This window comes from Microcaecilia unicolor, chromosome 6 (assembly GCF_901765095.1).
Source record: "Microcaecilia unicolor chromosome 6, aMicUni1.1, whole genome shotgun sequence".
In the NCBI taxonomy this organism is placed as follows: Eukaryota; Metazoa; Chordata; class Amphibia; order Gymnophiona; family Siphonopidae; genus Microcaecilia; species Microcaecilia unicolor.
The window spans coordinates 51,423,291-51,450,375 of record NC_044036.1 but is presented as its reverse complement, the minus strand read 5'-3'; the positions used below and the strand labels follow the sequence as shown (position 1 = coordinate 51,450,375).

General features: G+C 40.9%; 1 protein-coding gene across 3 annotated transcripts in view; it reads right to left on the bottom strand.

Moving 5' to 3' along the window:
- The window catches only part of LHX8 (LIM homeobox 8), a 50,891-nt gene that overhangs the window by 11,677 nt on the left and 12,129 nt on the right, over window positions 1-27,085 (bottom strand). For all 3 annotated transcript variants that reach the window (XM_030206243.1, XM_030206242.1, XM_030206244.1), the window contains one exon: window positions 9,144-9,239. In XM_030206243.1, the coding sequence (XP_030062103.1) occupies window positions 9,144-9,239 (96 nt within the window). The remainder of the gene's footprint in view (window positions 1-9,143; window positions 9,240-27,085) is intronic.

The window sequence follows — 27,085 nt, the reverse complement described above, 5'->3', positions numbered from 1 at the left end:
CATTCAAAAGAAGTTTTAAAGAAGTTTTTCTACTAGTCTGAACAATTTTTCCATCATCTTTGTCTGTCTCTTTTCTGCTTTGTCTTGTAATTCTCTTTCCAGTGTATCCTGTCCATTTTTCCTCCTCTTCTCTTGTTCTATTCCCTCACTATGCTTGTCTCTAACACTGATTTTTCCCTTTCAGTGTTTTCCTCACAGCTTTCCTCCTTTTTCTTTTCTGCCTCCGTCCACTCAAATTTCACCCTCACCCTTTTTAGTTTTCAGCTATCAATTTTCCATCACCTCTCTACTCCTAGCTCTCCCATTTCCTTCCAACTACTCCCCATTACCAAATTTCTACCACTATACTTGCTATTCTCCTCACCACCCCCTTCTGACTTCTCCCACACGGTTCCAACATTTACAAAATACCCTCCCCACTCATTGCCAGACATCTCCCTCAAACTCCTGTCCCACCTCTTCCCTCCTGCTCCCCCCTCTAGTGGGTCACCCTCCTCCTCTCATTGCCCACCCATGGGGCAACATTTCTCCCTTTTCTGTTCTTCCCTCCCCCCTTTTGATGCAGCACCTCTCCCTCCCTTCTATCCCCAGGTCCAACTTCTTTCTTCAAGACTGCCCTTCTATCCAGCATATGCCCCCCCCCCCCCCCAGGTCCACCATCGCTTCTCTTCCCTCCTTCCATCCCATTGTCTCTATCCACCTCTCTATTTCCAAGCCCATCATTGTCACCTTTACCACCCCAGTTCTGTATTTCCCCTCATTGAGCCCCTTCCTAGTCTACTTTAAAAACAGCTGCTCTGGGAGATGCCTGTGGGCCGGCATGTCTTCCCTTTCTCCATCCCCATCCGATGTAACCCTCACCTTCTAGGTCTACCTTTAAAATGCAATGTTCTTTGAAGGAGGTCACTGGCACGGAACTGATAGATATGCTGTCCATGGCCTCTTTGGCGCCTTCCCTCTGCTGGTCTGCTTAGGCAGAAACAGGTTTACCAAAGGATGGAGCGTGGCAGAGGGAAGACGCCAAGGAGTCCACAGGCAGCATATCTGAATCGCTGCCTTGCTGGTGACCTCCTGCAAAGAACAATGCATTTTAAGAAAGACCAGGAAGGTGAGGAAGAGTCAGATGGGGGTGGAGAGAAGGGGGGCCCCGGAGCTGTGGCACCCAGGGAAATTGCCCTGTTTGTCCCCCCCAACACCACCCCTGGTAGAATGAGCCTGCTTCCCCGCAAGCTGATGCCATAGTCTCCTTTAGCCTTGTAGCAATTGTGGGCTTGGAAGCGATGCCTCTGTATCAAAAAGCACAGTCTGATTTGCAAAACCCATTTGCGAGTTCCAGATAACTAATGAAGATTATACGCACGTTGAGAAGCTTGAGGAAGAATACCAAGCCTCTTAGTCCTCTGTGAAAAGACAGAAGCTCCACAGATTGAGATGAAATGCCGATACCACTTTTGGAAGTAAGGAACTGTGCAGAGGGAGATCCCTGCCTCCGAAAAGCAAAGAAATGGATCTTGAGAAGAGCCAGAAGCTCCAAAACCTTATGTGCAGATGCAAAAGCCATCAAGAATACTAATTTTAGCATCAAGATCTTTAAGATGGTCTTCCAGATTAGCTCAAAAGGCGGCTTCCGAAGAGCCAGAAGGACTAAATTAAAGGTTCCACTCTGGACATGGCCTATTAAAGGGAAGCCGAAAGCGGCCTGCTCCCCACAAGAATCAAATGATATCTGGGTGAGCCGCAAGAGATGTCTTCTGTAGGCAGCCCCTGAGATAAGCCAAAGCTGCAACCTGAACTTTTAGATAACCCAATGGAAATCCATTCTGAAGAACTGCTTTGAGAAATGCTAGGATGCGAGTGTTCTGAGCAGTTAAGGGAAAATGTTCTAAGCATGAACTACCAGCCCTCAAACGTCCTCTACACCCTCACATATACTATTGTATGTTGAGAATTTCTGAGCTTGAAGCAAGGTAGCAATGACCAAATCAGAACAGCCTTTTATCTCAACCAAGCTCTCCATGAGCACTGTACTTCAGAATGTGTGTGCCTGTGAAGATGCAGGGGGATCCCCATCCAGCAGCTGAATCAGGTCCGCATACCATGGCCTCTGCAGCCAATCCGGGGATATGAGAATTAAACTCCAGTGCAATGAGAACCATTTCAACATGGCCTACCTTAGGCCAAGGAAAGTAGACATACAGTAGATGTTTCTTCAGCAGGGCATCAATCCCCATCAAGCCTGGTTGTTTCCTTTCCGTTGCCATCGTCCAAAAGTGGAGAACCCCACTGGTCCATTATCCGCTGAAAACCCCTGGATGGATATAGTTCCCACTTTTCTGGGTCCAAGGAATGCCAGAGTGTCTGCCTCCACGTTCAAGGACTCAGACATGAGCTACTGACAAGCAGAGATTTTTCTCTGCCCAAATCACGAGGGAAGCCACCTCTACCACCATAGTATGATTGCAGGTCCCGCCTTGCTTGTTGATATAGGTCACCGCTGTCACACTGTTAGAGAAAATTCAGACTAGGGCCCCCACCAGAATGAGAATGAAAGGAATTCCACACTGCTCTGAGCTCCAAGCAATTTTAATCAACCAAAGACTTCTGTTTCCTCTAGGTACCCTGTGCAAGATGAAGTTTTAATGAGCTCCCCCAACCTTACTTACTGGTTGGTGCCTGTTGTCACCACCTTCCATTGTGTTATCAAAAAGGTAGCTCCGGTCAAATTCCTGGGCGACAACCACTACTGCATACTCTGCTTGGCAATCAGCATCCAAGGAAGATGGTCATACGTCTGTGACACTGGAGACTAGTGGCTGAGAACAATCACCATATTGGATCAAACCAATAGTCCACCTAGTCCAGTATCCTGTTTCCATCAGTGGCCAATCCAGGTCACAAGGACCTGGCAGAAACCCATGCTACCAATCCCAGAGCAAGTAGTGGCTTCCCTATGTCTCTCTCATAGTGAACTATGGGCTTTTATATTTAGAGTTGATATACTGCCTTTCACAACAAATAAAAGCGGTGCACAATAGCAAAACAACGAATAGGAAAAGGGCGCCAATTTCCACTAGGACAGGAGAAAAAGAAAATAAGATAAAAAGGGGTTAGATGAAGAAATGGTAGGGGGAATAGAGACAACTGAATGCTGGCCAGACCCTGTCAACTAAAAACCAGTCCTGAACAAAAGGGACCAAGGAAATGTCTGTGAAAGTAAATGGGCCTTAAGGAGACAGTGGAAGTGAGGGATTGAAAGTACAGTTTCCAGAGCAAGTGGCAGACAGTTCTAAAGAGAAGGGGCCAAACAAAAGAAGGCAGAGGCACGTGTAGAAATCAAATGGGTAAAGTGAACAGGCGGCACAGCAAGACAAAATTCAAAAGCAGAGCAATGAGTTATTTTCCTCTAGGAACTTGTCAAAACATTTTTTAAACCCAGATACACTGTTACTACATCCTTGCTGTTACACCACATCCTCCGGTAATGAGTTCCAGAGCTTAATTATTGAGTGAAATATTTGCATTTCCATGTAACTTCATTGAGTGTCCCTTTTTTTTTTTGAGCTTTCATTAAAAAAAAAAAAAAAGACATAAGATTCACTTCTACTCGTTCAGTTTTGTAGACCTCAATCATGTTTAGATTTATAACCTGCCCTTATCCAATGCGAGGTACAAAAACCACAGAAGGGAGGGGAACCCCCCCCCCACATATAAAGAAAATAATAAAAACAAAAAACAAACCCCCCAAAAAGAAAACCATAGTCAGAATAAAGAAAGTCCAAAAATATTTAGACAGCAGGAGCAAAAAGAGCCAAACACAAATGACACTAACTTATTATTAAATGTCAGCAAATGTTTTTCATTTCAGTCCGGTTGGCAAATGATTCCATTCAAAGGCTCTAGCAATGGAAAAAGATCCTCTCCTTGTAACATCTAAATGAAATGAATTCATAGCAGGTTAGATTAGATTTCCAACAGTCAGACCACAATTGCCTTGATGCAACATAACACTTAATAGCATTTCTCAAATATACAGCAGTATCATGATATAAAACTTGATCAACTTAAATTTAACCCCAAATACTACCAACCGCCAACCCAATCGCTTTAAATCTGAAATATGATCATATTTCAGCAAGCCAAAAACAGAATTCAAAACAATTTGCAGAGATTGGGTAAAGGCTGCAGACAGTGCAAGATATATAATATTGCAATAGTCAATATCAGTTAGCATTATAGCTTGCACAACTCACAAAATGAATTGTAGGAAGACTACGATGCAATTTAAAAAACGAGGTGCGAATCAGGTGATAAATCTGCGATCCAAAAGAAAATGCAGAGGCAATCAGTACCCCCAGAGTCCGCACCCAAGACAAGACTTTCACAAGTGCCCCTGACAAACAGACTCAGGAAAAACCATACCAGGGTCTGCATTCACAAATAATTCTGTTTTTTATTTTTTACGTTTGACCTCATTTTCCAACCATAGTTGAATTAAAAAAAAAAAAAATTTGCATTTGTAGAACAGCATCATACACACTCCCAGTGACTGGAAAAAAAAACCCTGTATAAATGCAGGATACTCCTAATGATCTCAACAAATGACCCAAAGGCCTCAGACAGATATTAAAGTGCATAGCAGGTAAAACGGATCCCTGGGGAACACCCTTGTCAAGAGACTAATACAGATAATTCATCTCCCATATGCAATTTGTATCCTCCCCTTCAAACACTGTTCCTTGTATACCACAAACATTAAGACGATTTATCAAGATCTCATGATCAACAATAGTATCAAATGTTGCCGCTATATCCAGACACATGAACAGGTAGCCAACATGATTATCCAGGCCCAAGCGTTCTCCTCAGCTGTCTTTTCCAAGCTGAAAAGCCCTAACCTCTTTAGCCTTCCCTCATACAAGAAGAGTTCCATCCCCTTTATCTTTCTGGTAGCTGCTCTTTGAGCCTTTTCTAATGCTACTATATCTATGAAATATGGCAACCAGAACAAAACGCAAAACTTAAGGAAATGTCCCACAATGCAGCGATATAGAGGCATTATTACTATTCTTGGTCTTATTTACCATCTCTTTTCTAATAATTTCTAGCATTGTTTGCTTTTTTTGGCTGCTGCTGCACACTGGGCAGAAGATTTCAGCTTATAGTCTAAATGACACCTAGATTATTTTGGTGTGCTGACTCCCCAAGGTGGACCCTAGAATCAGGTAAATAATTTGGATTGTTCTTCCCAATGTGCACCACTTTACATTGCTCCACTTTAATTTTCTTCTGCCATTTGGATGCCCAGTCTTAATTTCCTAAGGTCTCCCTGCAATTTTTCACAGTCCACATGTGTTACCATCTTTGAACAGTTTTGTGTCATCTTCAAATTTAATCACCTCACTTGTCACTCTGATTTCCAGATTATTTATACATACGTTAAATAGTCTGGTCCCAGTATAGATCCCTGTGGAACTCCACTATTCACTCTCCTCCATTGAGAAAAATAACCAGATTCCTTTAACAGCCACATGAGCCCTTGCAATGGCACCACTTCCATCACTGCCTCACTAACTCTAGAACCAGCTTTGATTTCCTGTGCTCGTGAGCTCCTGAGCTCGTGCTGTGTCAAAATGCCCAAATGCGCCATGTCTGAAGGAGTTAGACTACTCTTCTCAAAACTGATCACCAAACTGCAGAAGACAGACAACTCTTTCCATCGCTACCACATCCGAACAGGACGAAGCATGCATAAGCCAGTCATTTAGGTACAGGTGAACTTCAGTCCGTGGTGCCGAACGAAAGACAGACATCACCAACACTATAAGCTTGGTAAATGTTCTTGGAGCCATGACAAGACTGAAGGGCAAAGCCCCAAACTGAACTGACAGCCCAGCACCATAACACACAGAATTCTCTGATGTGGTGGCCATATGGGTACGTGTTAAGTATGCCTCCTTGAGATTGAGTCTCGTTTCAATTTGAGCTAGAGGAAGGAGTTTTTTTATTTTTCATGCCTTAACCCTCTTCCCTGAAGCAAGCAATTGAAACCTGCAGAGTCGGGCGGTTTCAGGGGAAGGCAGAGTGGAATACAGTGGAAGAATTCCCACGAGACTGGATAAGTACTCAGCTTTTCACCTTGCACATTTGTTTAAAAAGATTGAAAGTTTAAAGTATTTAGTTCTTTACTTTGCACATTTGGTTTAAAAAGACAAAGTCTGTAACACAGTGGTGTCGGGAAGCAATAATAGAGAAAAAAAAGAAAAAAAAAGTCTTCCGAACTCACTGCAGGGATACCCGATGAAAGAAACGCTATACCATTTCATAGCAGTATATTTGACTGCATGAGAAGTGGGAAAATCATCTGAGGGTTCCCTTGCTACTTATGGGTGTGCATTGTATTATAAATATTGGATGAGTGGACTAGTGCATTGGTGTTAGCTGAGACTTTAGTTTAATAAGTGGTGGCTAAGGTCCTGGTTTATTTTGTTTATCCTTGAGATTGAGGGCAGAGAGAAATTCTCCCACTTGGAACTGAGGCTATAACTGCTTACTGTCTCCATGCAAAAGCCAGACACTCGGCAGCAGCAGTTTAGACCTTTGAGATCTAAGGCTGGATGAAAGGTGCTGTTCTTTGGGACAATGAAGTAGACCGAGTATCTGTCTTGTCCCTGTTTGGCCTGGTGAACTGAACAATGGCTCAGAGTGCCAGCAAAGAAATTTATGGTGGCCTGAACCTTGACTACCTTGGTTCCATTTTGATAAGGGGACTTCAAGAGGAACGACCGGGCAGGAGAATTACGACTCAATCTTCAGTACGAGCATCCAGAACCTGCTGGAGAAGAGAAGAATTTATTAGCTTCATATCTTTGTAATGCTCTGGATGCATTGGATACTCTAGCTGACAGAAGAGGATTTCCTACCCACACAGAAACATTGGCATGCCTGAAAAAAAGAACTTTTGACCATATTGCTGACTAAGCTGTATTGTTTGCTGTCTAAAACCAAGAGCCCTCTGAAGACGGATGACCAGAGAGGCTTTTTGGCAACCACTGTGGCTATTTCCTCCCAGTTTTCAACACTGTGGCTTAGTTTTCCCCCAGATCTTTCACCAAGTTACCAAGACCTTGCCCAAATAGCTGCTCGCCTCAAAAAGGCAAGCTAATTAGACGTGACCGACGCTGCATCTGCTGCCCAACAGCACATCAGCAACTCTAGCTGTGGCATGACAGCCAAAAGAGACTGCTGGCCATAACCTGTACTGTCATAAACAGCATCTGCCAAGTAGACTGACCTCGCCTCCAGCTGAGCATTATGAGGCCCATCTTGTGTTGCCGACTGCTGATGCCACTTCAGGTATGCTCTTGCAACGAAAGAGCTAACACTTGTTTGAAGGCCCAAAGAGGCTACTTCAAAGGCTTTTCTCTGCAAGCCTTCTAGCTTCCTATCTTGTATTCCTTTTAGGGCTATGCTCCTTTCCACCAGCAAGGTGGTCTTCTTAGTCACTGCTGTAACCAAGGAGTCCACACTGGGAAGCTGCAATTTTCTCCTTTGGGGGGGGGGGGGGGGGGGGGGGGGGGGGGGGAAGCAAAAAACCTGAGAGGCAATGCATAGCCCTTCCCACTCTCAGCCTCATATCCGGCGAGACCCATTCTGCTGTAATCAGGTCCTGAATGTCTGAATGCATCAGGAAGGACTTGAGACCTCTAAGCCCCCTCATGACTTGCCGAAAATGGAATGGAATATGAAACTGAAGGCTCCTCCATGGAAAGCACTGCCAGTGCCTCAGAAATACAAGTACTGAGCTCTTCTTTATGAAAAGCCTCAGTACTTTCGGGATCATCCCCTCTCCAATGGCTCCTTCAATGATGGCTCCTCTGAGGCCACATCAGATAAGGAGGGAGAAGTAGATACAGACCTCCAGGAGTGGGCAGATGAGGCTAAATGAGATCTCTTAGGAGCCAGGGGGCGAGAAACTAAAGAACCTTATACCAGCTCTGATGTCCCTGCTTCTGTAAATAGGCCTGGTTTAAGACCAATATAAAAGTCCACAGAAAACAAAGATCCCAATGCAGCTGAATGTTGGGCCCAGAGGCTAAAAAAATAGCAGCTATGCTCTACATGTTATCAGACAAGCAGCTGCTCCTCAATGCTAGTCAGCCTCAACAAAATGGCACCCATTCAAGAGGTCTCCTGCATCAATCTGACACCGGCCCTGGACAGCCTGACAACCCCCACATACTCGGATGCTGTGCCAAATCTGAAAGATGTGATGCCAACTGTTTCCTCTGTGTCCTGTGGGATTCCTGGATTGTATGCACTACAAGCCCGGCAAGGCTTGCCCCGCTGGCAAGGTCTCAAAGTTGGACAACTACTTAACTGCTCCCATGGAAGTTGCCATTCACCCTGTCATAAGTACAGCACAATATGTCCCAAGCTGTAAGTATCTCTCCCCTGAACCAAGTAGAACTTTCAGCCCTCCAAGCAATTCCAAGTCAAAATAGTCTTGATTTACCACTGCTGGCTGGTACCCCGCAACCTCAGTCTCCATAAGTCTTACCACAAATGAGAAAGGCCTAGGCTCAGGACTGATACCCTGTCCCATGCTCTCCAGCAAACTTTTTAAAAGGTTGTTGTGCTGGAAAAGGAGAGCTTTACAGGAAACAGGGAAAAGGTGAAGGGAGGGAAGTACATTTGCAAGGCACCAGAGGCAGGGATCTGAAGACCTCCAAATGTGACTCTGCAGACTCAAGCCACCTACAAAGTTCAACTGTGCCAGAAGCAAAGAACTCAGAACCACAGGCTAAAAAGTGTGTCTATCCACCTGTTGGAGATAAAGAACTGAAAACTGAGTAGAGATCTCATGGCATCCAGCCCCTCAGTATTTTCTATCTCCACAACTATCCCCAGATTCTGGAATAGTGAAAAGCTATGTAATGGAAAAACTGTTGTTGGTTTTAGGCAGTCAGTAGACAAACTTAACCAATCAGCTCACCTGCGTATGATGCCTGCTAACAAAACAGACGCTATCAGTGCATCAATGACTATAAGGCATACCAGCTACTACAAAACACTTTCAGGACTAGATTACAGAAGCAGCTTTTTGGAAGCCATTTTTTTTAACAGAAAGAATTTTGGCCGATCACCTGTATCACACGCCTGCTCAGACCTGTTCTTTCTGCCAATTTTTGTAGTGTCTGTGCATCCGGATTGTTGTCCTGAGCAAACTGTGCTTGCATAACCTGAGAAGACAATGAGGCTAGAGTTAAAGAGCTGTATGTATGTATATAATAATATATATATATATATATATATATTAGTAAGGCTGGTAGTTCTTGCATGTTATCAGGTGTGCGCGTGTATAAAATCTATTTAAGGTATAATTTCTTAAAATAGTTGTGAAAAAGCATACAAGCAAATTCTAATACAACTATTAATACTTACAAATCTTTATTCCATTATTACACTTTACATATTCACATTATTGTTCATTATTTATTAAAATCCACAAATATCACCATTCATTCTTCATCCATTCATACAATACTTATACATATATCCTCATATTTTAAACCTATTCAAATACCCATATACGAACATATATTTTCTCAAAACTTGCCAATCAAGTCCGACAGTGGATAATTTCAAAGTGATTGGGTTCTTGGAAGAACTTTTTAGCACTATATTTATTTGTGTATAATCGCATTGAGTGTATTGTTAGTTGGTTAGGTTAACCACTGTCGGACTTGATTGGCAAGTTTTGAGAAAATATATGTTCGTATATGGGTATCTGAATAGGTTTAAAATATGAGGATATATGTATAAGTATTGTATGAATGGATGAAGAATGAATGGTGATATTTGTGGATTTTAATAAATGAACAATAATGTGAATATGTAAAGTGTAATAATGGAATAAAGATTTATAAGTATTAATAGTTGTATTAGAATTTGCTTATATATATATATATACATATATACACGTACATACCTGATAACATGCAAGAACTACCAGCCTTACTAATCCAATGTTTTCATTCATTTTCAATAGTGAGCATGCCACCTCTTTCTTTCTAGATGTTCCATGATTATTTTGGGAGGGAGCTGGGCAGGAGGAGAGAGAAAAGGGTAAGCCAGTCCTAAATTATATAAGTATCAATTTCAAATCCTAATCATTTATATTACTCTGGTAGATGCTAGGACAGTGGTTTCCAAACCTGGTCCTGGAGGTACCCCAGCCAATCAGGCTTTTAGGCTATCCATAATGAATAGTTATGAGATTTGCATGCGCTGCCTCCACTGCATGCAGATCTCTCATATGAAAAGTCATTGTGGACATCCTGAAAACCTGACTTGGCTGGGGTGCCTCCAGGACCAGGTTTGGGAACCAGTGTGCTAGAATTTGTTTTGCCCTACAATAGTTTGACACTTCTCCAAGGGCTGGGGGTTGGGGGGGGGGGGGTTGGCGTCATGTTGTTGCGAGGGCAGTTATATTTGTTTAAATGGTGTTGGGAAGCTGTAAGTGTCCAAGCTGTTCCTGTATAGCATTTTGCAATTTGTTTTCTTGTAGTGGAATAAATTACTGTTCTTTAATAACAAGTTTGATACATTTTATGTTCAATTTCAAATGGAAAAGTCCCTTCCTCCCTCACTTAGGAACCTCCAGTGATGCCACCATATGGTAAAAAGAATTTTAGAATCCCTGACCCATTTCAAGAGCAATACAACTCCGAAAGTAAAGATTGTGCTGTAAAAGCAGGGCATCTTTAAAAGAAAAACTACTGATAAAATTTTATTTAATCACACCTCAAGGCCCCCCCCACACAAAGTGGCTAAAAGACACAGTTAAATATGACAACCCCCCCCCCCAGAATATAAGGAAGAATGTATGTCACCTTCTTGACCCCTTGCTCTGTCCAAATGTCACCTGAAGAACCACATTTTCAGCACCTTCTTAAATGTAAGAAATAGGATCCTGATGTAGATCATATGGCAAAGAATAACAGGGGCTGAAAGCCAAAGAAAGTGACAAGAGGGATCTCCAAACAAGTCTGAGGTGGTGGTACAGAAAAGAGGAGACTTGGGAAGATCACAGGTTCAACATGGGGACAGAGGAAACTGATTTGACAAATAAGCAAGCTGATCAAAGTGAAAGCATTATAGACCAAACTTATTTGATCCTGGACGACACTAGAAGCCAGCACTGAAAAAGAAAAGCAGTAGGGACATCATCGAAACAGGCCCAAAACAGGCCCAAAACAGTTTCACTGCTGTGCTTTGTACAAGATGTAACTGCTTAAGCCATCATAAAGAGTTTTAGTAATGATCTTATGTACTGTATAAAAAACCACCATTTCAAATAAGCAACAATATTAAAGGCCGTTTCATGCATGCACTAATGCTAATGGCTGCTATATGTAAAGGATAGTAGAGTCACAGGCTATAACCCTGTAGGAAACGTGTGTATACATTGTTATGAATAGAAAATTGTGTGAGGGGGGATATACCATCACCTGCCTGGACAGGATGAAAAGACCATGAAATGTTAACAGACTGATTAATTTGGGAACACAATAATAGAAGATTTCCATTACCCCAATACTAACTGGGTAAATCTATAAAGGACATGCCAGGGAGTTAAAATTTCTGCAAGTCAAACTTTAGATCTAGTCATTACTGGAATGTATGATCTGGAGCTAAAGAATTATTAGTTGTGAAGCCATATGGCAACAACAAGCTCTGACACATCACTGGAACAAAAAAAACTTACTGAAGCATTTAAAAAGCAAGATCAACACAAAATAAAAGAAAAAAAGATGGAGCTATTGCCAGAGTCAAATAGTTTATATGACACAGACATTTAAAAATACTATTTGGAAGCAGAAAAAAATATATATACACCATCTATTAAAAAAGAGAAAGTTACGAGATACATTGCTTGTTACGTTTGCACTGGAGACGGACAAAAACATAGTTTTCCGTACTTATTTCAGAAAAATGAATGCTATTTTCATGGGTGGAAAGTGTCAAATTTTTCCAGATTTGGCTAAAGAAACTCAAGCCAGGAGAAAGGAATTGTTGGTATTTAAACCAATAATACTTTCCCTGGGTGGCATGTTATTAGATATCCGTGTAGATGTATGATTTCTTTAAATGAAGTTAATTACCTGTTTTTCTGTCCTATGAAATTACAAGAATTTACCACTGCTAAGGAAGGTATGCGGGCTGCCCCGGAGATGGTACCTCCCAGTTAAGTGTACTGTCTAGGCTGCATGATCCTGATATCCTTCCGGTCAATGTGTGATATGATTTTTTTTCTTTATTCTTGGATCCTCCAATTGTGGACAAAATATAAGGATTAATTTCTGTTTGTATTTAAGTGTTTAAATTGATATTCTAAATTCTTATACATTTTGATGTATCACCGCCATTATGTAAATATGGAAAAGTTATAAATAAAATAAATTAAAAAAAAAAAAAAAAAGAGAAAAAGGAGAAAGTTAAAAGGACAACCAAAATTGATAGTGCGATTTAAATTTTGAAAGCAATTAAAGATTTCCATTAAGACACGAAAAATCAAGTAAAAGAAAAAAAGCAGTGGGAAAGAAATATAAAAACACTTAAGGGCAAACCAAGGGAATTTGAAGAGATGCTACAGAGACAAAACCTTAAATTTCTAAGTACATTCAAAGCAAAAAGTATTTTAATACCCGATGAGGAAGTCAGTTGACAAGCTAGACAACCAAGAGGTAAAAGGCGTGCTCAAGACTAATTATTGACAGCAAAATTAAATTTGGCTTGGTATATTATGAAGAAGATATTAGTTATACCCACAATAGACATCCTTTGATGTGTTGATTCAGTACAACTAAAGCAAAATTCTATGTGCTCTGTTTACTAAGGTGCACTAGAGGCTCGTTAGCGTTTACTGCGTTCTAACCATGAAGACCATAATACTCCTATGAGCATCTATACAGTTAGCACATCTTAGTAAACAGGGTCCTATATGTAATGTTGCAAACTGACAAGATAAAAGTTAATTACCAGGCCTGGATGGTATTTGACTCTCACCTGTTACTAGTAATCTATAACAATCTGAAATAGCTATAGACAAAAGTGCCTAAGTGGAGGGTGGCAAATATATATATTTATTTTCTAGGGGTGATTCACAAACTATAAACCAGCAAACCTGACATTAGCTTCTACTATTTTGCCCAGAACTAAATTCTAAAAACAAAACCAAAATACAAAAAAGTACACCAAACCCCCCACCCCCACATACACAAAGAAGTGACCACAAATATGGTGTAATGGGAATCACTGAGGATTTGAGGTGTAAAAAAAATGTGGAGGATAAAGCTACTTAACTGTAGCAGGTATTCTCCAAGAACAGGTTATATATTCTCACATTTGGGTAATGAGTTGCCTGGTCCAGAGATTGTATCAAGCTTTTACAGAGCTCTTTGGAATGCAAGTCACACTCCACTGAGCGAATGCCTTCCTGCCTGCTGCACAAGTGTGGGACCAACAATACAACACTATAGCATAGGAGAAAAAGACAAGTGCAAGGGGAGGTGGGAGGGTTTGTAATATATATAGCTTGCTGTTCTCAGAGAATACCTGCTACAGATAAGTACCTTCACTTTCTACGAGGACAAGCAGGCTAATATTCTCACACATGGGTAATCCCTAATTACCAGGTTCACTGGAAACCACCAATGATGAATTGCACACAATGGCGAGGTCAGAACATAGATGAACTTGAAATCACGTGCAAATGTCGAAAGTATAGCATGAGATAGAATAAAAATGGGACTAGGTGGGTGGAGTTGGATTCTAGATCCCAAACTAATTCTGCATTACTACCTATCCAAATTGACTAATGTTGGGCATGCTGCTTAAGGCATGCTACATGAAGCAGGAATAAGATGTGAATGTGTGAAATGAAGACCATGTCGCAGCCTAGCAAATTTCCCAAATGGAGGCAAACGATGGAGCCAGGGCTGAGACATTGCAAGCTGTAAGAGGCTCCTCTAGGGCAGCAAGGAAAAAGAAAATAAGCTTGTAACCAATTAGAAGTTGTGTGTTTCCTGATGGCGACATACTCTGGTTGGGATGAAAGGAAACAGAATTGGGAAAATGTCTGTGGCACTGAGGAGCTTCAAGGAAAAGGCCAATGCTCATCTGCAGTCCAAGGACTAGAAGGACCATTGGCCTGACAGAATGGCTATTTTGTTCTTAAATAGCAGCCATTAAACACTATTGATAAGTGCTTTTCAAGAGGTGAAGGCTATTTAATATTACCTGGTGCATATTCAGAGACTGTTTAGATTTTTCTCTTGGCCTATTAATGTACATGGGAGCGGGTACATAAAAGGAACCATGTTCAACTGTTTGTTCTTGTGGGGAATTTTATTGTGTATTGTTATATTTCAATAAAGCGTTTCAGCAAAAAAGACCAAAATTGAACTGGGAACCAAGAAATTAAACTCAGCACGTACTTGAAGAAAAGGACACTTCCTTTTGTTCTGGACCTAATACAAACATCTGCAACACACATATCCCAAAGCTTCCATTCCAGTTAATAAACTCAAAATAAGACCACATCACCCTTTGTTGCCTGGATATTTTAGTTTTCCCCATTATGTTTATGCCAATTTCTTTTTCTGCTTCTATTTGTCTGTTTCTTGTAGCATGCTCTCTGTCTTTTCTCCACTGTCCACTTGTTCCATTCCCTCGCTACGCTTGTCTGAGATTCAGCTCTTTCCTCCCATTTGGAACAGAAAGGCAGAAAAAATAAAGTCTCGCTCTCACTTTTTACTTTTCAGCTCTCAATTTTCCCAACTCCTTTACTCATGCCCTAATGCTTCCATTTGACATTATTTTTTCCCTTGCCCAGCCTCCTATTCCCTTTCTAGTATGCCCCATTACCACATTTCTACCCTCTGAACTCACCATCTTCTCACTCATTTCCCTGCCACACCCTTCAATCTCTGACACGGTTCCACCATTCTCAGCATCTCCCCCTCCAAAGGCAGCTGCCCTGATTGCCCCACCCTAACACCAACCCCGAGGGGAAGTACAGGTACAATATAATAGGCTCCATGTTAGGAGTTAAAACACCCAATAAAAAATCCTAGAACTTTGACAATTTTCTGTCCCACATGCTGAGGAAAAAAAAAAGCAAAACAGAACAGGGGTGGACAACCACAGTCCAAGGGCCACAACCCAGTTGCATTTTCAAGATTTCCACAATGAATAAGCACAAGACTGTACTGCTTCCACTATATGAAAGTTGATATGCATATTCATTTGAAAATCTTGAAAACACAACAACTAGGTTGTGGATGTCAATGAACGGTTGCCCACCTCTGAAATACAATGTTAAGGATTGTTCAAAAAGGAATGGACAATTTGTATATGTTTGGTATTGTTTTGGCCTCGAACAATGACCAAGTGCACACAAATTTTCCCAAAGATAAATGCAGTTTATTCACAGCTAGTACCATGCTTTTAAAAGCAAATGCAATACGTATAAGCTAATACTACATCACCCGAACCTAAGGCTGGTAAGTCCAGAGTGATGTGAGAATTCTCTGTCAACCATGGAGATGAGACTTGACTTAGAGAACTTTGCAATCTAGTTAAATACTGGTGTTTCTTCCCAATTCACATCCTGCCTGTCTTGGTAAGTTGGCAATGACCAACAAGCATGCTTTGCTCAATTCCTTTTATGGGTTTTCCTCTCAATGAGCATATAGCAATTCATGATCTCAACAAAAACTTATATTAACAGAGCAAGTGCAAAATACAAGGGTCAGTCAGAGGACAGCAAGTGTTTTAAGGGTCAGCTGACATGTTTACATAGCATAAACCAGATTCTCTGTTGCCCTTTGGATTAATCACCGCTACAGGTATATTTTGATTTTATAGCACACTTAAGCAGGTAATAAATGAAGGCAAAACAATCACTAGCCATAATCCCTCTCAGTTGTCAGGCTTTGCCTTTCTTTGAACTTTATCTAGTTCCACTATAGCCTTTTTGAATTGGGGCAACTAGAAATAGTACTTGTAGGGCACTCATACCATGGACCTATTCAGAGGCATAACTAGTTAGTCTCTGTTGTCCCTATTTTCAAGCTACCACTACCAAACTCTTTCAGGGAAAGCAATCGTAAGAAAATAGATCTTACTTCCCTTTGAAATGCTAAGAGACCACATTTTTTCAACTTATGAATATACATCACTTCAATAGCTTTTAGGTGTATGTAAGAGTATTGTGTTAGAGAGAGCTCAGGTCTAAGGATACTCAAGTACTGTACCACCAGATGGCATTTAAACTATATTCAGAAACTGGAAAAATCAGTGGAGACAACTGTGAAACATCCTTACACTAATTATAAATTCAGCTGAATTTGTCAAAGGCCAACATTCAAGATGTTGCAACATATTGATCACTTTCATTATCAGAAAGTCTGCTGAATCATGCAGCAGCTTTTAATGATGCAAAAGCTGAAGTTTCTAAGAGTATAGATGTACAACTGGGGATACAGATATCTGTCAAATCCTCTTATACCAAAGAAACACCTCTGTGTATGTGGGGGATCTATGTCTGCCTAAGATAATGTATATAGCTAGCTGATTATTTTAGCCTTTTGTAAATATTGCTACCGAGTTAAATTTTTGCTGCTGCCTAATGGTCAGAAGGGTTGAGATCTTGAGGGAACTGGTTCAAATTCCCTCTGTAGCTGTATGACCCTGGGCACATCACTTAGCCATCCATTACCCCAGGTACAATACTAGATTGTGAGCCCATTGGTGACAGTACCAGAAAACCCCAAGAAAACACAAACCAAAAAAAAAAAAAAACAACCCCCCGTAAATTGCTTAGGTCTACGTGGTATATAAATACTGAAATAAATTATACAAACCAAGACAGGATCATACCTATAATCTAATGCAATTAATCTGTTTAACAGTACTGAAGAGCAGCAATGTTCAACAACAAAGTTTTCAGGATGTTTGTGTGACCGAAACCCATGCATATGCAAGTCTACACAATTTGATCCTGAAAAAATAGAAATAACCAAAATAATTCAAAAGGATTCTAAATATGTTTCACAGCTAGTAGAGGAGCAGCTTAATAATTAGAGCTGCAGGCTCAAAACCAGAAGCGCCTGGTTCAAACCCCACTGCAGCTGCGGGTGATCTTGGGCAAGTCATTTAACCCTCAATCACCTCAGGTTCAAACAAATCCCCGATTGACCACTCCAATAGATTTAGCTTATGGGCAACAAGACATTTTAAAAATTAAAAAAAAAAACAGCCCTCCTTAGGAGAAACAGTCCTCAAATTGCACAGGACATACTTTTTAGAGTCACCAATGAACACGTCTCAGAGACATGAGTTTGCTTCTGAAAGTGTCACAAAAAAAAAATAAAAAAAAATCAGTATTCATATAGTCAAAAATCAGTCTAAACTGCTGAACTTTGAGATGCATTGCATCTTTCAGTCATACCTTGTACTCACTTTGGCCATTACCAATACAGCAAACCTTGTTAAATCGTTCGCTGGCCTTGCCAGTTGGATATGTAAAAGTTCCTGGAAACAAGAAAATCCCTTCTATGACAGGCTTTTCCATACCTTGTACTTATAAGGGCCAACTTTTCAAAATGATTGGGAGCGCTAAACCCAATGGAAATTAAGCCTCCGTGAATACAGTTAGAGTTTGCTCAAGAATCCACAGCACCCACAGAGCTAGCTCATATGCCTCTAATGCCCTGTACTTAACATCTTTACATAATTATCTGACACTATGTATTCTGTATTTTACACATTCCAATCGGTGTAATTCCCTCTCTGCCCCATCACAAGTAAGCCACAGTACGTAGTACGACCAATTGTATGAGTGCTGCATAGGTTTGGATTTTACAAAGATAACTGTTTCCTCAGGGCAACGTCCCAGCGCACAACTCGATTCGTCATCTATACTCCTTAAATGCTCTTACGTTTATATGGTTGTTTGGCACTACAGATGCTTGAATGGTTTACCTGTAATTAGAAAGTGGTCAGACCATGAGCAAGGGTGTCGCCCTTAAAGAAAGAATGGTATCTACACATTCATGAGGAAAGAGATCAATCTAACAGTGACCTTCCTAATAAATTGCAGAATAACTGGGTAAATCTTGTTTCTGTCACAGCAAATTAAAAATAAAAAATTCTCCAGCAGCATGAAGGGTGAAATTTCACAGACAAATTTAAACCCAAATTCAGCAAGGTAAGCCATTCTGCAACCCTTCAAATATGCCTTGGAGGTATATTAACCAAGTATATACCCAATTGAATGGGGTGGAATAGTTAAGTGTTTTGAAAGTTAAACTATTCTCTGTTTAACAAAAGAGAATGCACTGTGAAACTAAACCAGTAGATTGGAAAAGTAATCAAGAGTATTTTTTCACACAGCACGGAAAGCAAGCTAGAGGATATGGTCAAGGTAACTAAAAAGGTTTAGAGATTTGGACAAGTTTCTGGCACAAAGTCCATAAAACGTTATTAACCAGATATAGACTTAGGCCAGCTATCACTTATCCCTGGAATAAAACTATAAGAAACTAGATTTTTTTTTATATCTGCCAGGTACAGGTGACCCAAACTGGTCACCGCCTAAGACAGGATGCTGGGCTAAATGGACCTTAGTCAAAACTCAGTCTCGTCTCATGAGGTTTTTTTTTTTTTTTTTACAAGTACAATTTAAACACGTATACAGGAAATCATTTAAAGAAAGAAAACCAACAAATTACCTAAATTATGAAATATTTAGGTGAACAAAATTAGGCTACCCTAACTCTAATTTAGTGCCAAAACAAGTGCTCAACACGGAAATTTAAGAAAAAAAAAAAGAAAAGTAGAACCCAGATCAAGAACTCTAGGCTTCAAAGCTGAAAAAGCTTTGAACCTAAGTTGTGTTACTCTGGATATAATCAGGAAAAATACAAATTTTTGCACCACAAAATTTAATATCCTTTTTTTAAATTATTCTCTCAATATCAAATTTTTACCCAGATCAGAATCCAAATTGACCAGTAGAATGGATCCAACATTGATCACAGAGTATCAAAAAAAAAAAAAAAAAAGTAGATATCAAATCAATTTCAGATGAGACCAACATGACTAACTGTATCTAATATCCTGATATGACAATGTCAACAAATCTATGTAAGCCACATTGAGCCTGCAAATAGGTGGGGGAATGTGGGATACAAATGCAATAAAATAAAACAAACAACTGATCCACACTCAGTCCGTCTCATTCTCATGGTTTTAAAGAAAAAAAAAAAAACAACAACTATCTTTATACATTTTTCCTCAATTTTCTCCTTGGGGGGGTGGGGGGGAGGGAGAACACCCCTTATTGCCCTCATTTATGGCTTCATAACAGGGAAGGGCTCTAAGCAGAGAACAAAGCAAAAGAACACTTTTTTGTTACATTTATAGCCAAACATTCAGGACAAAGTGCAAAAAAACACTACTTATCTTGTAGCAGCGTCAAACTTGGGCCTCCCCAACGGACCCGTTTCGCCAGTGGGGCTTTGTCGAAGCCCCATTGGCGAAACGGGTCTGTTGGGGAGGCCCAAGTTTGATGTTTCACCAATGGGGCTTCAACGAAGCCCCACTGGCGAAACGGGTCCGTTGGGGAGGCCCAAGTTTGACACTGCTACAAGTAGTGTTTTTGCACTTTATGTCCTGAATGTTTGGATGTAGCGTTTTTTTACATTAAAATATTATCTATAAAAAATGCACACTGTTTAACATCTAGGGAGGAGGTTGGTTAAGGACCAATGATTCAATCACTGTGTCTTATGAGCAATCCCATTCATTTGGCTGATTGTCACCTGTCTGAGGTCTTTTCCCCCCTTCCATTTTTTTCGCTATCTTGCAATCTATTTGATCAGACCCATTGATTTTGCTGCTTTATTTCCAAAAGTAAAGCGGAGTTTTTCCCATTTTAGTTTGTTACATTTATATCCCACATTTTCCCACCTATTTGTAGGCTCAATGTGGCTTACATAGTACCGGAGAGGCGTTCGCAGACTCCGGTGTGAACAAATACAAAGTGATGTTGTGGTAAGATAAAGTTCATGTGGCACAGCCACACTAAGGAATCGTACAGCGGAAGAGTTGTGTTATGTCCATTACGTTCTTTAGTTTTGTTGTGTTGCAAAGATCAGGCATTTATGTTGGATCGGTAGGGAATGCCTTTTCAAACAGGTTAGTTTTTAGTGGTTTCTGCAAGTTTAGGTGGTTGTTCGTAGTTTAAGGCTTTTAGTAATGCGTTCCACAGTTGTGTGCTTATGTAGGAAAAACTGGACGCATACGTTGATTTGTATTTGAGTCCTTTGCAGCTTGGGTAGTGCAGATTTAGGTACGTTCGTGTTGATTCGGATGTGTTTCTAGTTGGTAGGTCGATCAAAGTCTGTCATGTATCCTTGAGCTTCACTGTGGATAATTTTGTGAACCAGAGTGAAGATTTTGAAAGCAATGCGTTCTTTGATTGGGAGCCAGTGTAGTTTTTCGTGAAGGGGTTTTGCACTCTCAAATCGTGTTTTTCCAAAGATAAGCCTAGCTGCCGTGTTTTGAGCAGTCTGAAGGTTAAGGTTTGGTTCATAAGACTGCTTGTAGTAAAGGTTGTGACTAGGAATAGCCAAGAGGACAGTTGCCCAGGGTGAAAAGCACTCTTGGGGTCAGAAAATGAGTGAAATAAGCAAGCAGCAAATGAAAAGCCAGAAAATGCAGCTCTCCCACCAGCCAGTTTGTGAGGGGAAAATAAGTGCAAGAAAGAGGAAAGTGTGAGACTGGGGACAAAGATGGAGAGAAGAGAGAAAACAGGGTTGGGTTAGGATAAATTTGCTTGCATGCCCTGCAACACAAATGCAGTTATAGCTTCAAACTGATCATGGTACAGTGCTTCTATTAAAAACTGGTTTTCCTCTTACAAGGATTTTAAGACTTTACAACAAATGTCTTAGGATTTTAACAAAATGGGGAGAGTAACACTTTCCAATTTAATAGAAAATAAAATCACATTTTTTTTTAAAGAGATATTCCCTTAATGGTTCCCAACACTAAACTAGGGAATACCAGTACAGAAGGATCAAACCATACCACCACATACTTTGTAGTAGCCTCCTTCAGGTACTGCACTGGAAGCAATAGATTTCACAGTGTTCACATTTTAGAAGAAAAGTCTTAACATTTTAAGATGATGTGCTTCTAAAAACCAAAGCTGTGAAGGAAACTAAAGGAGATATCCTGCATTTCAAGAGAACATGCACTACAGTGCCCCACAGACAAAATATGAAGACCTTAAATCAGGAACAGAATTACAAGAGTTAAGACAAACTATTTTACACACAAACACCTATATCACCTTTAAACACCCTTGTACCAGGTGCAATTTTAAATACTTTTTAAACAGATCTACACATACTCTATACTTGTAAGAACAGTTAGCTACATTTCCAAAATTTACCTTTTAACAAGGTGATAAGTTAAAGCCCATCTGTGTTCAAGCACAGTACACAAGCCAATTTAAATTGTCCGGTATGAAGAATCAAAGTCATTTCTATATAAAGTAAATTTGAAGCAAAGATCTACACATCAAATATGGAGCCCAGCCAAGCAATAATCTAGGGCAAAGCAAAACAACAGGACTTCATAACCACAAACTCAAAAGAAAAACAGTAGGGAGTGTGGAAAATTTTCAAATAACCTATTCACCCAGACTGGTGTTGGACTGATCACAATTGCTGAAGTGTCTAAAAGTTATTAATTTTTTTTTAAGGGGGGGGGGGGGGGGGGGGGGGGGGGGGGAGAGAATACAAGGCTGAAAGTTTGCCTAGGGTTTCTAATATACTTGCATTGGCCCTGAACTGCTGAAAAGAACTCTGGAATAAACTTTAGAAGAACATACTGGAAGAAACCTATAAGAATTTCACTGTTTCAATACTGCTTGGGGCACTGGTAGGTCCATCATTGTGAAGTGGAAACAATTTGGCATCACTAAGCCACTGCCCTGATCTGGCCAATCCTCCAAGTCTGTTGTCATGGGTTAAGGAAACCGTTGAAAAAGGTCACAGATTTAAGATTACTTTAAAGGATGAAAGCTCTCTGGCTGAGACCAGAAAACACAATAAGGAAATTGCAAGATTACTTCAAACATGGCTTGACAGGGAGGATGTTGAGAAGTTGCAATGTGCCACATAGCATGTTCAAAGTTAATTTTAGGGGTGCTGCAAACATATGGCAGGGTTTGGGTTTGCTGCTCTTCTTGTCTTTGTGCTAAGTGATATACATGGTATATAAACAAAGCATCATCATCCCTACAGTTAAAATGGGGGAAGAAGCACTAGATTGTGGGAATACTTTACAGCAATGAGGACTAAAAGGCTTGTGAAAAATCAAGGGAAGGATGGATGGTGCAAAGTGCAGAGAGATGCTGGAAGAATCCCCATTCCAGTCTTTCAGCACGACAAGGATTCTAAAAGTAAAGGCGATACAGTGAGCCAGCAAAGTTAGTTAATTGTCCAAGTGGCCCAGTTAAAGCCTAGACTTGAATACAAATGAAAATCTGCAACATGAATTGAAAACTGCAGTCCACAGACTAGTCTCCACACAACTTGAAAACGCTCGTTTCTGCTGAAACCTGCACCATCCTACGGTGTTTATGGGCACTATGTTAGAGATATTGCTACAAGAGGGTCCCACAAAGTACAGAGTCACAGGGAAGAATTATGTAAACATTTTTTTTGTTCTGTATTGTCAAACTTCTATAGTTCTTCCATGCTGAAAAACAAAACTTGTACAGATCAGTGAAAAACTCAATGTATTTCAATTTTATGCTAGATAGCAGAATGTGAAAAGTGTATGATCAATGAAAACAATGTTCTCTTCAGAGTTTCTTCCCCAGAATTAAAACAGGATTTTACAGCATTTCATACGATTTCAAGTGTATCATGTCTACAGTACACAATAGAACCCTCCCCCTCCTCCCTTACATAGCATTAATACAACCTGCTCAATTTTGTTTACATAGTATTGAAGTAAAGCAGTACAACTAAGGGAGGTACCCTAGTAATCCCAACGTAAGGACTCTTGTTCCAAAAACTGCATCCTGATGACATTGTACATCCAATCTGTAATGCTTAGAAAAAGAATGCAAGGAAGACCACGATGCTGCCTTACATATGTCCAAAGGTGGCAATAAGACATGCTCAGCCCACAATGCTGCTTGTCCTCTAGTACAGTGAGCTTTTACCCCTTCTGGAATAGGTTTTCCAGATAGAAGGGTAAGTGGAAGCAATCATTTCTTTTAGACGTCTTGAAATGGTAGGTTTAGACACCGCTAAACCCTTGTGGGCATCTCCAATGAGCAGAAGATGATCCGATTGTCTGAAATCCTCTGTAGTTCGCAAACACTTAAGGACTCTTGACATCGAGTTTCTGCAGACTCCCGCTGTTCTTCTGACCCTGAAGATGAACCTAGTATCAGTAAAACTACGAACTAATACAAAAGAAACCTGGACAAAACCTTAGGAAGAACAGGGTGCAAAATTACTCGTTCCTTAGAAAACTCCAAAAAAGGAGACCTACTAAACCTGACACATGCCTAGCTGAGGCAATGGCAACTAAAACCACTTTTAAGCATCAAACCTTTCAGAGAGCAGGCCGCCAAAGGTTCAAATGGCAGCCTAGTAAGGGCTGAGAGAACTATATTGAGATCCCAAGCAGAAGAAAAAAAAAAATCTTTCTAGATGGAGGACGAAGTAATCCCGCACCTCGAAGGAAACAAACATCTGGATGACCAGCCAAAGATTTTCGCTCGAGGTGCTGGGTTACTTCGTCCTCCGTCTAGTGGTTTTCCTCCTTTAATTCTACCTTGAAAACAAGACAATGCTGCACCTTAAGGGAATTGCCAAGCCTTTATCAAATCCAGCTGTAGGGGTATTTTCCTGTTCTCACCTTTGCTGGTCTGGGGCCTATACAAGCCTGAACCATTCTTTTATAACTAAATATGGATTCTACAGCCTGCGACCTGAATACACGTGAAAAGCTGTTTTCTGATGGTTTCACAAAGGAAATTCACTGCTTGGCGTACCCATGATGACTTCATCCAAGGACACGTTGTGTACTGCAAACTAGCCTCCAATTATCTCCTGGGAAGAGCGGATGAGTTTACCTCACAGAGAACAGTGTCTCCAGGAATATGATAATCAACAGGGAAGTTTGCTACCATTCGCCTCGTCCGATAAGAATTTATTTGCTAAAAGAATTTATTTGCTAATAACAAGGCCTCTCTTCATGACCATGAATTCTGCTGGACAGAATTACACTGTTTGTGATTGGTCCATTGGTATAATATGACCCAGAAAATGCCAGTGTTGTATTGAAGAGGAAGAGAAAGGAGAAGAACAGAAGACTGATTGGTGGATAGATGGCTCAGAGGACAGAGACTGATTTTCCTAAACATCAGGGAACTGAACTTTCCTTGTGATAAAGCTTACAAGGTCAGTTCCCCTGCAGCACTGAGGCGTTACCCAAGAGACTGTATAAATCAGTATACAGAGTCAAGACCTTGGACTTTATTCCTGGCCCGTGACAGTCTCAAAGGGAAAATTCTGCTAGAGTCAATGGTGGAAACAGATTCTTCATCCACTGAAAGTCTGCAATACAGACTGCCAGGTGAGAGAACTGGATTTATTACCTACAGTCAGGATAGTTAATCTAAGCTTTTGTCTGTGAAAGATTGGTTTTTCAAGACTGGTGGTCATTGAATTACTAGCTGCTAAGTGTCTATTTTGCACTTCCTGTAATCTCATACAGATTTATTTAGCTGATCAGATTTCTTTACATATATCTAGCTTAGTGAATCTATATTTTCGGTAGTATAAGTTTATTTTTGTAACTTGCTTTGCATTGGCCACTTTTTTTTTTGATTTGTTTATATTTCTAATAAATCTCTCTCCATTTGTGGCATTGTTCCTTTCATTGGTACAGCTAGTCAGAAGAGTCCGAGGACAAATAAGAGGTATGCATCCCCTAGAAACATGTCCAGAATATTTGATATTTAGTAGTGTTCTGCCAGCCCAAGTACCTCAGATTATATACTAGGTGTTTATCCTATATATCTCCTTCCATTTCCTGTAAAAAAAAAAAAATCTAATATTTGGATCAATGACGCACAAAATGGAGAAAAAGATCAAGCAGCACACCAGGCCTCAAAAATATGCCAAATGTAATTCAGAGAAGTTGACAGACATCACGAACAAGCGTCATAACTATGACAGAGGAGTAACCTTACTTAACCCCACTTTTTCAAGAGCTAAGCCGTTAAAAGACAAAATCGAGCCGATCTGGATGAACTACGGGCCCTTGAACTAGAAGGTCCAGAGAGTCCAGGAACTTGAGTGGGGGAGCCTGCATACCAAGGTCTGCGAGGCCAACTGGGTGCTTCAAGAATTACTAGACCTACATCTCTCTCAATCCTTTGAATGAGCCGCCCTAAGAGGGGTCACAGAGGAAACACAAAGAAAGTGCGACGAAGAACAGCATCTATTCCCTCTGCTCAGAGATCTTTCCGACAACTGAAGAATCGAGGCACCTTGAAATAGTGTGCTGTAGCCATGACTGGTAATCCCTACTGATCGAGAATCAACTGAAAAGCTGCTGCACTGAACTCCCATTCTCTGGGTCTACAGTGTGACTGAAGAAGTCCACCTGCACATTCAATGTCCCCGCCACATGAGGCTGACAGATGCGAGAGATGGACCTCCACCTAAAACATGAGAAACGCTACCTCCTGCTCTAGATGACTTCTCGTTCCTCCTTGACGACTGATGTATGCCACCCCACTGTCATCGCATTGTCAGAGAACTTGCACAGGTCTGTGGTCTCTCCCTGTCCTAAGAAAACCCTTCCCTCGAAAGGGCTGAGGTTAGTGCAGAACAGATGACCCAATTAATATTAAATTGCACTAATAAAAGAAGTTGGGAGGTGGTTGTGAGGTGAAGGACGTGGCCATCTAAGTGTGACACCCCCAAGGCTGTAAGAGAACCCTCAAGGGCCTCAGCCTCCTTCAGGTAAAACTTTGGCTTTTTTTTTTTTCTTTAAAACACTACTGCACAGAAGTATAGGACAAACAATATAGACTTTCTTTTAACCAAAAGGAGGCAAAAAAAAGGAGACTGAAGGGCTCACCCTTCCACCTGCTGGAGACTGAGAATACTGGATCTTACTATAGCTAGCCAGGGCTCTTATTGGCTCTCACGAGAGTCAGAATTCTCAGTCTCCACCTGCAGGAAGGAGTGCACAGCCCATCAGCATCTTTCTCAGCTGGTCCGAAGGGATGCTAAGGAATGATTGTTTAGAGGCTGTTCTACTTGTTTGTTGGTGCCAGCCTTATATACATTTTAACATGACACTAAAGGAAACATTTTTCTAGAAGTCTAAATTTGAGTACATGGTGGTTTCTTATATATATTTTTTTTCTCAGTTCAAGAAAGCATGAGACCTTTGAGGGACAGGAAGGGACTGTAGAGCTGAGCATGTGGTGTGGATGGGCGGACTGGGTATGCCACACAGCCTTTAGTTGACATGTTTCATCAGGGCATTTGGCAACCTAGTTGAACCTTCAGGTGTATGCGCCCCCCCCCCCCCCCTCAAGAGGGAAAGGGAAATGGGAGTTGATATACCGCCTTTCTGAGGTTTTTGCAACTACACTCAAAGCGGTTTACATATATTCACGGAATACCCTCATCTCTTACCATTCCATGGCCCACCACCATCCATCCTCTCTTCCCTCAGTGTACAGCATCTTTCCTTACTGCCCTACCCCAACTTAGTTTCCAGCATCTTTCTTTCTACCCCTCTCCCCCGCAAGGTCTTACCCTCCTTTCCTCCAGGGTGGCAACATGGAAGTCAGTATCTATAGAAGATTCAGCATGGTCAATGTGCAGCCTTGAACATTTGCACATCCTTAAAGGCCTGCTGGCTTTCCGCTCCTCTCCCTCTGAATTTGAGGGGCCAGGATCCA